The sequence below is a fragment of the Acanthisitta chloris genome, unplaced genomic scaffold (assembly GCF_000695815.1).
Source record: "Acanthisitta chloris isolate BGI_N310 unplaced genomic scaffold, ASM69581v1 scaffold8406, whole genome shotgun sequence".
NCBI classification, from domain to species: Eukaryota; Metazoa; Chordata; class Aves; order Passeriformes; family Acanthisittidae; genus Acanthisitta; species Acanthisitta chloris.
In genome coordinates, this window is record NW_008679704.1 from 36,607 (window position 1) to 52,059 (window position 15,453).

The following is a 15,453-nucleotide window of genomic DNA, read 5'->3' on the forward strand; positions in this document are numbered from 1 at the left end:
AAACTCTACGTGTTAACATTTTCACACGACTTAAAGTTGGAAAAGGGAGAACAAGGTTAGAGTTCAAAATTGGTAAACTTTTTTTGGAAGGAGGAAAAATTGGAGGAGCCAAGTGAAAGTTAATACAGCTAGGCAGGAATAATCAGCTAGTCAAACATTAAATGGAAAAGAACAAGCCTTAGAGCAGCTTCCCAGAACAGGATCCAGGGATTATGGTAGTGAAGGGATTAGAGATTGATGTAGTCAGCAGTGTTACGCTGCTGCACTAAACCCTAACACCAGTGTTGGGAGGGATGAGGAAAGGCTTGTGGAGCTTCCAGGAGGTGTGCAATGGCATTGTGTCTGTGGCTAGTGCTGGTGCTGTCTGTGTCAGAGTGCTCCATCATCTTTGGGCACAGCTGGGGCCCTGTCACATGCCTTCAAGAGCAGATCTGGGGGGGAGACTGGGAATGAGCAAGATTTACCTGTTCCTGTTTTGGAGCAGGAAGATAAACTTGTCTTGCTTTTTTATAAGCTTCTTGGGCCACTTTAACACAAATCAAGGCAGTGATGTGTACGTGCCTGGATACACCTCAGAGGGTGTGGAAAGAGGAGATCTCCCTTCACAAAACACATCCATTCTGTCCTAAATGATGAGGTGTCATCGAATTGAACGATCAATAGGTTGATGGAGTGGGAGAAATAAATGGCTTGTTGGCAGAAATAGAGGTTTATTAAGGTCAAGTATGCACAAAGGTTTTTCATGCTGAATCGAGGCTTAAAGGAGGGACAAGCTGGATGGAGTGTCTTTCTCCAGGGTGCCCCTACCCCTGAACTGCAAATCTTTCTGAACTGGGGCCTGTTCTGGTTTAACTTCCTTCAAGATTGGACGTAGTTGTTTACAAACCCTTGAGATTTTTTATCCACTGCTCTCTGTGCAGGCACGTGGCAGTGTCCTGAGCTCAAGCAGGTTTCACTGTGCTTCACAGAGCTCTTGGCAGGAGTTTTTTATGTTACCTCTGAAACTTGGCTGAGAATCCTCTTCCCATTCTTCCTCAAAGTCTCTAATCCCTTCTGTGCTGCTCTCTCTTGACATCCCATGCTCTGTGCTCTGCAGTGCTCTTTGCTTGGGTACCGTGTTGCTTCCAGGGCAAGAAGGATCCTATCTCATCAGTGGATTTCATCTGCTCCAACCTGCACCAAAGCCAGACAGGGCAAGCAAGAAGCCAACCTCCCCATTTCAGGGGTTTCCTGGGATCAATTTGAAGAGCCAGAGCAAAACAAAACTCAAAAGAGTATATTTTGCTCTCACAGGGGTCTGGGTCATTATTGGAAAACTTAGAGAAGCTTGTAATCGAGCGGAACAAAGGTCGCTAGTGTGGGTAGAATGCTCTTGGAAAACCCAGGGACTACAGAGATGGATCTTTGATTTTTTTAAAAAAAAAGACCTTTAGGTTTCTTAGGCACTGGAGAATGATAAACAGGTTAAAGATTTTCCTGCTGCTCATGAGTTGTTTCTTCTCTGCCATCTGGTGTATGAGAGCCCAAACTGAGGATTTCAGACTCAGAGAATCGAGTGGATCCACACATGGGTGTGATTACACAAACCAGAGTAGCATCAGCAGCACCAAGCATTTGGTTGGTCTGGTTTTTGTGTTGTGTATATTTGGGGACATTTTTGGGTCTTTTTTTATCCTCAGGAAAGACATAATCTCAAGGATTTGGATTCCAACTTAAAAGGTTTCCAGGCTGAGACTGACACTGTCACTAGGGGAACTTCTGTCTTTCTAGAATGTTTTCCCTTATTTCCTCTTTGAATTCTTGAAGGTAAAAGAGCATTTGAATGATATCAGCTACAAAAGCATATTTTATCTGTTGTTTCTTTCCCACCACTCCTGCCTTATCTCAGAGTTCCTGTGAATTCTGAGTAGCAAAGACAATGGGCTCCGTGCAGGAAGGCTGGAGTCCCTCTCCAGGGGGAAGCTGGAGGCTCTTCGGGGCTGAGAGGCTTTCTGTGGAACTCGGTGATAGAGGCAATCATATCAGTTTGCTAATTAAGGTTATTTTAGAAGGTAAATCGGATTTTAAGCCAGCCCACAAACAGCAGAGCAGTTGGAGAAGCTGCAGTGCTTCCAGGACAGGCTTTGTTTGCACATAAAGGTTGCCCTCATGGTTGTACTTCTGCTAAACCCCAGAATTGTTCTGTGACTTATGCTACAATTCTGGTTGCTAAATGCATATTTGTCTTTAAGGTGGTCTTAACACACTTCAGCAGTTCTTTATCAGCCATGCAGTGAAAGATGAAATGGTTTTGGGAGGAGTCCAGGTGGGCAGCCTTCGTGTTATTCCTGGGGTTGGCTTTAAAAGCAAAGATTGTGTTTTCTCTCGACCCAATGTTGTGCTGATGTGGAAAACCTCTTCCTTGGAAGAATCTGTCTTCTGTTTTCTACGGATGATTAAGTTAAGACAAGTCAAAGTGATATTGACACACAATCTTTCTGCTTGACCAAATACACCAGAAAGACAGTAATTAAAATTCACTTCTTAATGCAAAGTAGATGTTAATTACAGAACTCTGTTGGGGATACTTAAAATGGAAAAGTAATCATGTTTATCATGGGCTGGAATGGAAGTTAAAAAATGCTTTATGGCACTTGCAGGATGTGTTAAACTCAGAAGGGGAGAATCTCTTTCTCCCGAGGGCTGAACTGCTCTCAGTGGTTCCTAATCTCAGTTACACAAAGCAGACTGCACTGCTGTGCTTGGCACCCACACCCAAGAGAGTGCATGGAGTTGCCATGTGAGCAGGCAGATATGTCTTAGGGATGGAAAGTTCTTGCAGTCTGAGAGTCCATTCTCTAAGGAGTGAAAGTGGAAAACAGTGTCATACAGACCAAGGTATTTGTAATAAGGGAGAGGATGCTGTGACTGGTGCACACTGCAGTGTCTTGACAGGAGGATGGATCTTATGTTTAAAAAAATGTGGAAGGCTAACCCCAGAATTTTGTGATGTGATTTGTGTTTTACAGGATCCCTTGTGAGAACCTTCACTCCTTTTTACTTCCTGGTGGAGCCCCTGGATGTTCTGTCAGTCCGTGGAGCCTCCGTGATAATGAACTGCTCAGCTCACTGCGAGACCCCTCCAAAAATTGAGTGGAAAAAAGATGGGACTTTCCTCAACCTGGTGTCAGATGACCGTCGCCAGCTGCTGCCAGATGGATCTTTATTAATAAACAGTGTGGTGCATTCCAAGCATAATAAACCTGATGAAGGATATTACCAGTGCGTGGCAACTGTGGAAAGCCTGGGGACCATCATCAGCAGGACAGCAAAGCTCACCGTGGCAGGTAAGGCTCTTCTCTAAGAGTGGCTGAGAACATGATAATGTAGGTGGATCCTCTTCCCTTGGGAACAGAGGAAGGCACTTTCCACAAAAGGAAAAGATGTTTTCATCAGGTATCAGGGCAACTGGGACTGTGTCTCTCATTTTACTAGCTGGAAGTTGGTGTGTTTCCTATTCATGTAAGCAGCTTAACGTGTGGGTATTGCTCAGGAAATGCTGAAGATCAGGAAAGCTGAAATGAATGGATTAAGAAAAGTGTCAGGTGTCTGTAATCACAATGAAGATTTGCCACAGCTTAGAAGGGGGACAAAAAGCAGGGTTTAACTTGCTTTATGTATAAATAGCCTTAAAATAACTTTCTCTGCTTATATGTTGAGGTTTATCTGATCTGTCATGAAACACTTGGGAAGCTCCTAACAGCTAACAGTGTGTACAGTCCCTACAGGCCTGGAAGACAGGTAGAGAAAGGAGTGCTGGGGGGTTATATTTTTCTGAATTGTGTATAATAAGGAAGTTTGAAAAGTAACAACCAACTAAATGCTTAAAATTTTCTCTTAGAAAGCACATAAAGTCCTAACCTCAGCTTTGGTGTTTGGAGTAACCTTTAGACTCGATGGGGGATAGATTTTATTTAGGGGTAGAAAGCAGTGAGTGAAGTTTGCACATAAAAACAAAAAATAGGACTGGGAAAAGTGATCTGTTTTCAGACATTTGCTTGTATCTCAGGGCTTGGGAGTGTCAGACTGTGTGTGTCTTGTAAACAACAGAGCAGGAAGGGACTTGTAATTACTTTGGGTGAGACTTCAAAACCAACCAAAAAGAAAAAAAAAGGTAAACTCAGGCGCTGTTACTAGGAAAAAAAAGCCTATGAAGCAATTTTCCTTTGTTTCTCTAATGATGTTTGCCAGCCTTTTTCAAACAGTTTTTTTCTTGCCTTAATAAATGTCTGGAGGTAATGAATTCTTCTTGACTGGTGCTGCAGCATCTCCCAGAGCTGCTGCTTCCCGTCGTTTATATTCTGGTGTTGTTTCCATTAACTTGGCTTGTAGCATTGTTGTGAAACATCAGCAGTGTCAGAAATAAAAAAACTGGGGGTTTATACCTTAAAGGAGTGTCTTTGAGAGTCTCTGAATGAGGAATATATTTCTGAGCTTCTTGGCAATGAGGACAATAAAAGCAGTTCTCACACACTTATCTGGAGCAATTACCACCTCCTTGCATCGCTGCTGTCGTGATTAATTCTGTTGCTTTCCACATGAGATGGTTCAGCCTCTTGCCTCTGTTATCAGGCTGGTCTATATGATCATTAGGTGAGGTTAATGAGGTTAAAAATGAAGGTAAGACAAAATGTCTTCCACATTTCCAGCTCCATTTTCCAGTGTATGTGTAGGAAGATACTATTTTAATTGATGTTTTCTAAATCGATGGGATCTTCAAGAGCCTTTTAGTACTTTAAAAAAAACACAACCCAACAAACAACAATGCAGTTCTGGTGAGCTTTGCCTTCAAAAAATCTTTGCTAGAAAACAGCACAAATACAGTTTAACCCAAGCCATTATGGATGTTTGCCACAGAACTAGTTGCCCCTTTGACCCCTGTTGGCCTAACAGCTGCATTATGAGATTATTGATCAATTCCATGCAATAAAAATTGCACTTCTGTTGCCCAGAACTAGAGGAAATGCTCTTGACACATGTTCTGCATTGCCTTACTCCATCCTGTTCATTGGAAACCTGCACCAGAGCATCCTCTGGCTGCAGTCTGCAGCCTGGTTCTGCTGCTCCAAAAGCTTTGTCAGATGTGGAAGTGTAAAAACCTATTTACCTACCCAGTTAAGTGCCAAGAGTTTAATCCTGTAGTTGGGGAAGGGTAGTTTGGTTGCTGGAGGCTTTGGAATGAGAGATGGAGTATTTAAATTCTGGTTTAACACTATTGCTTTTCTTGTCCTCATTTGAATCCCTCAGTTTTAGCAGTGGTTTTTCATATTCCTTCCCTCCCTCTTTGTTTTAATTGGAAGCTTTCAGGCTGTGGTAAGTGTGGGGATAGTTAGCATAGTAAGGTCTCTCCTTGGCCTCAAAACGCCAGGGGGAGGGAGCTAATTCCCTCTTAATTGAGCAGTGGTATGTTGGCTGGGATGGGGTGTGGGAAGGTGGTGCAGCCATGTACCTGAGCTCTTTAAAAGAGAATGTTGTGAAGTGTAGTTGCATGTTTTAGCAGCTTCTTACTCATTAAATGACAAATTCTGGTGAGTCATGTAAGCCAGGGCAAAGAAAATCCAGTCCAGACATGTGTGTTCCATCCTATGTATGAACAGATAAAAGGTTTGAGTTTCCAGGCTTGGAAACTTTGCACTGCTTTCCCCAACAGCTGATGGATGGAGCTGAGCAACCTGCCTGTCCTGAGTCCTGCAGGAAGGACTAACAGGCTGCAAAAGTTAGTTCTTCAGCTTATTTAAAGGGTTTTTTAGATCTGTCCAACTATAATACATAAAATCTTTGAGTGTTCGGAATTGGAGTTCTTTTACTGCTGTAGAGTGACAGGTACTGATGGTGCAGGTGCTGCAAGGTGACAGAGGAGCCAGGTCAGCTGTTGTGTGGAAAACTCAACCCAAAACAACCCTCTCAGTACCTGAGTGCAGAGTGCTCAGACAGTGACTGAAGGAGTTATGCTAGAGACAGACTCTCCTGCTTCAGTTTATGGTTTTGACACAGTGCTCTGAAGGTGCCTTGGCAGGGGGAGTGGATGGTGGCAGGTTTGTCATGTGCTTGACAATGTCCTTCTAAAGAACCTTTTCCATACGTGGCAATCGATGAGAAGCCTTTACTCTTCAGGTTTTGGAGGTGTGAGAATCAGAGTTTCTGTGGCAACTGAGGCTCCTATAGAAATTGGTCATTACCTTCTTTAGATTTAATAAGTCAGAAGATAGGATGAAATATTACACTATGAAGAATACTTGACTTCAGCACAGTTAGGCTGGAACTTGAAATTGTGTGCTGCCATTATGGATTGAACTGGGGATTGGATGGATTTGAACTAGGGAAAGTGAAAGGAACAGTCTAATTTATGTCAAGCCACAACACTTTCATCAGTGCCTTGGTGCAGTATGTTTTTTAATTGGCTTTTGAAATGCAAATCTGTCTTTGATACTTAAGTGCCAGTTAGATCTTAAGAAAGGTGAAGAGTTGGACTAGCTCTTGCAAAACACAGATGAAAAATAGATCTACGAAGTTGTGGAGAACTGCGTGTGTAATTCATCTTGCAAAAAGAAATTTGTGTGTATTTTAATAAACAATATAACGATCCTAGCTGAAAAATATTCCCAAGATGGTCTTTCCCCAGTCACTATTTACTATGGCTTGGTTACAGCTTTCATAAAGCTTTTATGGAGGGAACACATACCCAGAGATGTAAAGGTTTGGAAGCATGACAGGGGCACTGAGTCTGTTCATACAGATTTATCAGCTCTAGATATTCATTTAAAGACCACTCACTAAATTATTTGTTTCACATCTTGTGTTCTTTTCCCCAAGTGAATCCAACTGGTTTGCTTCCTCTTCTTCCACTTACCTTTGCATTAGATAATTCTTGGCTTTGGGTTTATATGTAATTTGGTTGTGAGGAGGCAGCTGTGTCACTGCCTTGATACTAGCTTTAAGTATGTCCAAGTTTAATTGTAAAAGCACTTGATGGTAACTTGTGACTTTTTTTCTCCCACCCTGACTTAAGAATCACCTTATAGCAATTTGATTTTCAAACCTGCATTTTGTGACTACTTTTAGAAAAAGTACAGGCAAGAAATGTTCCTGCCATGTAGTACTGAAGGAGTTCAGTCACCAGAAGAGGTAGGTAAGGGTTTGGTAAAGTGTAGTATCTCTTTCAGAACCATCTGAACACGTGGCAAGGGGCAGCACAGCCCAGAAGGAGCCTGTTTCTTCCTGAAAAGCAGTTCTGAAAAACCCACAGTGAAGCTTCATGTATTGTTTTGGGTGGAAAGCACAACCACTGAAACCTTGGGAGACTTCCCACTTTTCCATTTACAACTAGTGATACTTGAGTGGGCTGAGGCACATCATGTCCATACTTGGAAGAAAGAGTTGGAGTTTAATTCCAAGTATGCTCTAGTGCCTCGTACTTCTCAGCACGGTGTGCTCTGCTCTTCTCATCTGAACAAATCTTCCTCTTCCTGCCAGTCCATCCAGCTAATCCCTGGCTCCGACTCCACCACGCTGCTGGAGCCTCTGGCTTTGCATGCTGCTGCTGGGGCACATGGCAGAGACCTTGTGGCAGTTTCAGTAGTAAAACATTGCAGCAATAAGGATCCAAACCCTTGAGCTGGGCCAGGCCAGAAGGATTCCCTCGATGTCGGTACCTCAGATGTAGGGAATGTAGTGCACTTGAGAAGTTGCTCCAGTATGCAGCTGAGTGGATTGCCTTTTCAAGGGTTGTTTGCATCTTGCATGTGTCTAGCTTGGTGCTTCCAAATTGGTGGCTAGAAGAGCTGTCACTGAAATCACAGGAGGCCTGGATGGACAACTGCTGTGGTGTTCAGTATGGCTTGGAGGTGTGAATTGAGTTATGAGCCAGGAGATGCTGGGGCTAATCCTCCTCTAGTGCAGCTCATTACACTGTCTCCAGAAGATGTCCAGCTCTGCCTTTTTCTCAACAGGCTAATAAAGAATTCCTCTGCAATAAAATTACTTTTTATAATGTACCAAGATGCTGCAAATGAGGAGGGCATGCAGAGAGAAGTAATTCTCTCTCCATTACAGTTCTTGAATGATACACAGTAGGTAAAGTTGTGGCTAAGAAATTCAGGGCATTTCCTGAGCTCAGCTGGTGGGAGAGAGCAGGACCTGGATGGATGTGGTCATGGACTTAAAGGTGGATCTCTGCAAAGCACATCATCAGAGATGTGCTGTGGTTGCCTAACTTTAAAGTTCAGAACTGAGCAGTGTTTTCTTACTGGTCTCTGTGTGTGTGCTGGTGCCATCCCTGAACGGTGAGAGCTCCTCACACGTGTGGTTAGATGAGAAATCACAGCACTTTTTTATCCAGGATTGCACATGGCCCTTAAGAGCAAGGGGGAAAAATAATCTTGATCAGATTTTCATGAATAAAGAACTTCTGTGCCTTGGAATTGGAAAAAGCCTAAGAGCAGAGGAGGGCTCTCAAGAGCACTTAACCAGTAAAAGTAGGTGACATAGGTGATAAATTTTCCTTGCAAAAAATACATTTTTCTATGAGAACAACATCTTCATTTCTCATAAATTGGCTTAGATCAAAATGCATTTCTTCCTGACAGGTAAATGGGAAAGGTGATTTTAACACAACTGCAGTTTGCACAGTTTCTGTCAGCTGTTACTGAAAATGTGAGAGTTTAGACATTTAAGATAATAAATGTTCTACCTTATATGCCATTCTCAATTCTTAACATCCACATTTGTCCAGTTAAAGTAGGAAAAAAGTCTGTGAGCCATTGGACTGGTCTACATTAGCACTTGGACTGAAGGCAAAGGTCCAGTTTCATAACTATTACAGTTTTCAATCTCAGGTTGGGAAATATGAATTAATAGACATTGTCATTTCCTTATTCTTTATTTTGATTAGTAACTGCATAAAATTGGGAGATGGGAACCAAAGTGATTGAAGTAATTTGTGATACTGAAAGCTTCACTTTTGGCTGTGCAGTCTGACAAGGTTTGCCTGTGAGAGACTGTAGGATACCATCTGTCTCCTTTGCTCCTTCCTCTCCCAGGAAACCCAAAGAAATAGTGAAAAATAAGTGATGTTTTATTCTGATCTGGAAGGACTCATGCATCTCTCCCATAGTGTTAGAGGGTTAGAGTTACAGCTATTCTTTCAGAATTTGGTTGAACTGAATTCTCTGATCTGGAAGGACTCATGCACCTCTCCCATAGTGTTAGAGGGTTAGGGTTACAGTTTTTCTTTCAGAATTTGGTTGAACTGAATTCTTTGGGGATATGGCAGGAGAGGACCTGGGACTTGTGCATGAGTGAAATAATTCCTTTGGGGATATGGCAGGAGAGGACTTGGGACTTGTGCATGAGTGAAATAATTCTTTTAAAGTGGATTGGTAGAAGTCTAATCAATCTAATCTCAAAGTTGGAGAGATCAGCAGGGTACGAACACAGAAACTTCTCTAGACTTTGGGAGGGAAGAAGTGTTGCTCTGATCCAGGATCCCTCTTGGGCAGCAGTTGGTGTGTCTCCTGTATTTTTGTGGTGTGAACACCAGGCATTGCTTCCTGTGATTCCTCAAGCCTGGCTTCAAGTCCTTGTCTCTCCAGTTAGTTTATCCTGTTTTAGAGTGCTGTGTTCTCACCAGCAGCTCCTCAAAGCAGTACACTGAGCTCTGACTTGGTGTCAGAGAGCCTCTTGCCACATCCAGAGCAGATGGCTGCAGGACTTGTGTGCAGCTGAGGTGATCCTTGGGGTCCTAGGTGACAGCACACAGCAGGAGAGTATGACCTGCTTGTTTTGCAACTCTTCATCGATACCTACAGACCAAGTTAGAGCCGAGGTGAAGAGGCTCTGCTTTGCCAGCTGAATGATATTAGAGCTAATTTCCATGTAAAAATGCAGATTGTCTTAAGCCTTTGTATTTAAAGTTTATTACGGCGCATATCAAACAAAATCACTGAGCCTATTCTGACTAATGCTATCCCTGTCCCTAATTCTGTGGGTCAGTGAGCCAGTTAAAGCTTATTTGTGCTCGGTGGAGGGTGACAAATCCTCTCCTGGAGCTGTAGCAGAGGGGGCACAGGGAGATGTGTAACGCTCGTGCCTCAGCTTTCTGCTTTAGGGATGGTTTAATAGTACTGTTCAGAAAAAAAACCCAAACTTAAATGTATTTTCTAGATTGAAAGTCAAGTTTAGTGCAATGCAGGTCTTGAGTATCCTTTGTGCTTTTGACTAACAAAGTTGTCTTTGTGTTAATGCACTTCAAAATAATATGAACTTATGTGAATCATAAAAAATGGAATCTCTTTGCAGTCTACATTCAGATCTTGATCTTTGCTTCTGCAGATCTGGAAGGCAGTATAGCAAATCTCTAGAGAAACATGAGTTCTGTGGAAGGGAGCCAGTGCCAAATCCCAAAAATCCCTTGGGCTCACAGTAGACACTCTGTTGATGGGTGATCCTGGGTGGTGAGACCATACTGATGGTGCTTCACTACCACTAAACAGGAAACTTGGCTGAACTTTGTTTAGATTAGCTTTCTCATTTGTTAATGTTTTCACTCAAATATGTATTTTTCCTTATTTATGCTCTGCATGTCAGCACCAGCAATGCCTTTTGTAATTCTGTTTGACAAGTTTGCGCAGAGATTGCTCACTAAATCCCAAGCTGTCAGGCAAGTGATGGTTACATCTGCAGCCTGTGTTCTTCACTCCCTGCCCGTTCCAGTCGAGGTTCAGCAAGATATTTCACTTTTATTTAGTGTCAAAGTGAAGGGTCTGCATGCTGGCATTGTTCAGGTGTTTGATCGACTGAGTATTGCATTTTGGAAACGATAAGATCTCGTCCCATCACCCCTACCCAAATGGAGAGTGACAGAAAAGCAGTGAGGGTAAGAAGGATCGTGGCAGAAGTGTGTCTGTGATTAACTCTTTATTTTTCCATAACAAAAATTCAAAAGGAAGTTTAATGACCCTTAAAAAGAAACAAAATGGAGGGAAATTATTTTTAACAAGGAAAAATTAAGCTATGAAGTTTGAGGTTAGTTCATGGTACTGTCCCTCTCAGAATGTGTCTCAGCAGTCACATAAATACAGTGGAAATAAAGATGTTCAAAATTATTACAAGCCCTACAACCCTGATCATTTGCATATCTAACCCTCTGGTTTGAGAGGAACATGGGGAAATGTCTCTAGATTACTCAGATTTCAGTGAAGGTGTTGCTCTTCCTTCTCTAACAGCTTCTGAAGTCACAGCCCTGGATTTGATGTCCCAGTCTGCTTTTTAGTCACTAAACTGAACAAATTAAAAATTCAGCAAAGAAAAGCTTAATTGTGGCGAGACCTTGAAAAAACTATCCCTGATATGATGAGCTTCGTTGCTAGCAGCTGATTCAAGGGCAGAGCTGTGACAGTCACACCTGAGCTGTTCTTCTCGGATCCCCTTGGCTGAACTCTGGTTTGTCGAATGATTTGCTCGTTATACGCCTTTTAGTGTTCCTCCTTTATTCTACCACACATCCTTGTTGTCTCCAGACATCTCTTTCAGCTGGATGTTTGTGCCTGTGGAAGCTCTTTCTCCTTTGTATTTCTGCCTCCTGTTATGTCAGCCTTCAAGCTCTCTGTTTTGCTGGGGTTTCTTTGCTGCATTCCACGTATTTCTCCGTGAAATCGCTGAGGTTATTTCCTGTCTCTAAATGCCTGTTGTCAGGTACCAGCTGTCTTTGTCACTGTCTATAGAGTTGCCTGCAAAAGTTTTTCAGATCTCTCCTTTCTTCCAGCTTCTTGATAAATTTATCCTGACAGTCCTCTCTGTGCATTAATCTTCTTTGAATAGCTTGTTCACATGAGCTTCCGTAATTGATAGCCGCGCCTGGATCTAAAATTATTTAACCTGTCAGCTCTCTTCTTTCACCACAGCACTTGGATCTTAGTCTGCTTTTGTTACGGCTCTTGATTTTGTTTTAGAAAGAGTAATTGTGAGCCTGTAGGGTTTTTTTAGGCCGTCTATTGATGAAGACCTGAAGTTCCTTAAATGATGAGGCAATCTGTGTGCCTTATCTTAAGGGCTTCTCATAAAGTCCCACAGGGCTTTCTTCATTGGCCTCACTATTGGAATGATCTTCAGCAGTTCCAAATAAATTACTCCCTGGTTTGCATGCCCTCAGTTCATTTGCTGTGGCATTAGAATGTCACCTTAGCAGGTTTCTCTGTGTCTGGAGATCAGATCTTTTGTAGGCACTGCAGCTTTTCCCACTGCTGCAGCTTTTCTGTTCGTTAGCCCTTTAACTGCAAATCCTATCTCCAGCATTGATGGTTCTATTTCACCTGCTCCGTTAGCAGAGTTGTTTTTTCTGTATTGCTGTGTCATTCCTTGCAGCACTTCTTGAGCCTGCCCGTGTGCCATGGCCTGGCATCCCTCACCTCACTCCCCATTACTTTTCTTGTAGTTTATGATTGTCATCAATGAGCTCTGTATTTTAGATCTTCCTTGAATCACTTTTCTTGCTCCTATTTCATGCCTGTAATAATTTACTGGTCTCTTCCTAGTATCACCTGACTAGAATTTTGATTTGCTTGTTTTGCCAGGTAGAACGTCAGAATATTCTGAGGTGTTTTCCTTGTCCAAACACCCTCTAAAAATCTTTGAATGTATAGTAGATAGCAGGAAAAAATTCAGTACTGTGAGTGTGGTGTGGCAGTGGCAAAGGTTGCCCAGAGAAGCTGTGGCTGCTTCATCCCTGGAAGTGTTCCAGGCCAGGTTGGATGGGGCTTGGAGCAACCTGGGCTAGAGGAAGGTGTCCCTGCCCATGGCAGGGGGTGGGATGAGATGAGGTTTCAGGTCCCTTCCAACCCAAACCAGTCAGTGATTCTGTCCTAGTTGTGCTTTTAGTTTGTGGTTCTGTGGCAGAGTTGAGATCCAGATGTGAGAGGGGCTGGTGACAGCCTCGAGCTCCTGTAATCCAACCCTGTGCTCCAGGGGGTGATCAGTTTTGCTGTTTCCCTGTTGTGAAAGGTGTCATTCTGTCCCCTTTGCACAGTATTTTGTGCAATATTTTGCTATTTCTCTACAGAGTATTCTGTGTAACTTCTCCATGTCATTGTGCGATTGGATAATTGGGCTGGGAAGGGACCTTGGGAAATGCAGAGTTCAGGTGCCAGTTCAAGACAGCTCTGAGGTCCCACCAGGTCACTGTGCACTGTTGTTTGTGTACAGGTAGATATGTGTGTGTTACTGATGAGTCCAATGACATCTCTCCCTTCTCCTCTCTTCCTTAATTCTGGACATGGAATACCTTTATAAATCAGTATGTGCCATGTTGTTCATACTACCAAGGTTGTGTTTAAGCAAGTCAGGATTCTGAGTTTGTACTGAAATTTCTCCTTTGTGTTGTGTATTCTGCATATTTACTGGTTTTCTTTAGCTGACAAGGACATTTGATAGGTTTTCCTCTCTCCATGTTATAATCCTAACAAGAACACTTGTCTCCCCTGAGGAGCTGTCTCCTGCCTGGGTTTTAGGCCAGGCTGCTTTTTCTCCTGCCTAGTTTGCCTCAGCAAGGCAGGAGAACCATGTGCTAGTTGGTGTTTGTTCTTTGTAGCAAGGACAGGAAGCATCTGGCATTACTCTAATTCAGGTAGTGTGGACTTGTGTTCCCCATGAATGTTGTGTAGTGATGAAGTCTAATCCATTTGCTAGTGGGATCTATGAAATATGTCTTACTAACAAAAGTGTATTTGAAACTGTTTCACACCTCTGCAGCTCCGACAAACGAGGCTGAATAATGCTGGGGAGAAGGAGCTGTGATAATTTAATGAAGTGTCCACAGATGGCTGGACTTATTAATTTTTTAACAGGGTTGGGGTGAGAAGTGGATGCACTAACAAAATACGTAGCATCTTTCTGAAGGATAACAGATGTTGGAGCTATTCTAACAATAGGGGATCATGTTTCTGTTCTCTGTTACCTCCCTGCATTGCTGAAATCTTCACACTTCCCAAGAGGCTCTTTGGATAAAGGAGTAATAGTTATGGATTTGTCGTGAGTTCAAATTTGATTAGGCAAACAGGAATGGGGGGAAATTCAAATGACTTGAAATTGTGAGCAGTTTGTGGGATCATTCACAGACCAGTTCAATGCAGAGGATTGAGAGGTGGAAGCTGTAGGGTGGCAGTGTTTGGTGATGGTGCTACTGAAGTTGGTTTAGACTTGGGTAAGTGATGAGACACTTGAGTAAAAGTATCATTGGGCAGCAAAGGATTTTCATAGCTGGGAACAGGTTTGGAAAACTCGCCCAGCTGCTCCTGTGCTTTACTTTCTCCATATCACAATAGAAATAGGGGGGAAAAAACAGAAAAAGATTTGCTGAGCACATTGAGATGTTACAAGAAAACCTGAAACCAGCTTTGGGAAACCCTTAATTGCACAAACATGTGACGTGTGTGTGTTCAGAGCTGTGTAATGCTTACACACAGTGTCAACTGAAGTTCTAGTCTGTATTGTAGCAATAGAGTCTTGGGCACATGAGAAAAATGCCCACAAAGGTTTGTGAGCACAGAGTAAAGGATCACAGCCCTGCCACAGACAGGGAAAAGGGGATTCCTCTGCAGCCTTCTGGTCCCTAGACACAAGAGGTTATTCTCTTTTCTTAACTTCTCCTTTGCAGAGTTGCTGTGACAAGATGGATCCCAAAAGATTAGCAGAAGTCTGAAGGGGATTAAATGTGTGTGTGACAGCAGCACCCACACTAAATAGCATGGGACACTTCCAGGGGCTGCCAATACTCTATAGAGGGAAAACATGACTGAAGTTAGTCACAACACTCATATGAACATGTTAGTTAGTAATCACTGATTATGGAAGTTTTTGTCTTTAGCCTTGAAAATAATTGGCACTGGCCACGGTCACAGAGAGGCTGCTGAACTAGATTGGCATCTGGCTCAGGGCAGTGAATTCCTCCTCTCCCGCAAGCTACAGGAGATGAAATACTGGCTCCATTGAAGGCAGCAGACTACAGCCAGAATTTTAACCATCTGTGTTTTCCAGGAGCATGGGAATTATTGCTCTTCTAGGCACATCTTTTTCAGAAATGGAGACAATGGGCCACAAATCTCAGTACTGCTTAGACTGGGAATGCTGATTGAATGCACCGCATTTGCATTAATAGATTGTTCATTCACATTCCTACCACTGCTCTGGGCTTTGATGAGGGGAGGGGAGAGGAGAGACAAAAGACAAGGAGAAAATAGGGACAGATTTGCCTTTTCTCCCCTCCCTCTCATTTGCATTGTCCTAGCAGAAAATGTGGAGTTTGTGGTGCATCTCATTCCCGTCGTGTGCCTGAGAGTTGCACTGTTGCTTATGTGTTCTCCTCCCAGTGTTTAGAGAACACTCCAAATGGAAAATCATCCTTCCTAAATTGAGTTTATTAAC

The 15,453-nt window shown here is 42.9% G+C and overlaps 1 protein-coding gene across 1 annotated transcript in view; it reads left to right on the plus strand.

Annotated features, from left to right (window-relative positions):
• Positions 1-15,453, plus strand: part of LOC103804779 (neogenin-like) — a gene marked incomplete at its 5' end in the record, with an annotated part of 119,985 nt that overhangs the window by 5,984 nt on the left and 98,548 nt on the right. Inside the window, 1 exon segment of the mRNA XM_009077408.1 lies at positions 3,009-3,326. Within this exon segment, the coding sequence (XP_009075656.1) occupies positions 3,009-3,326 (318 nt within the window).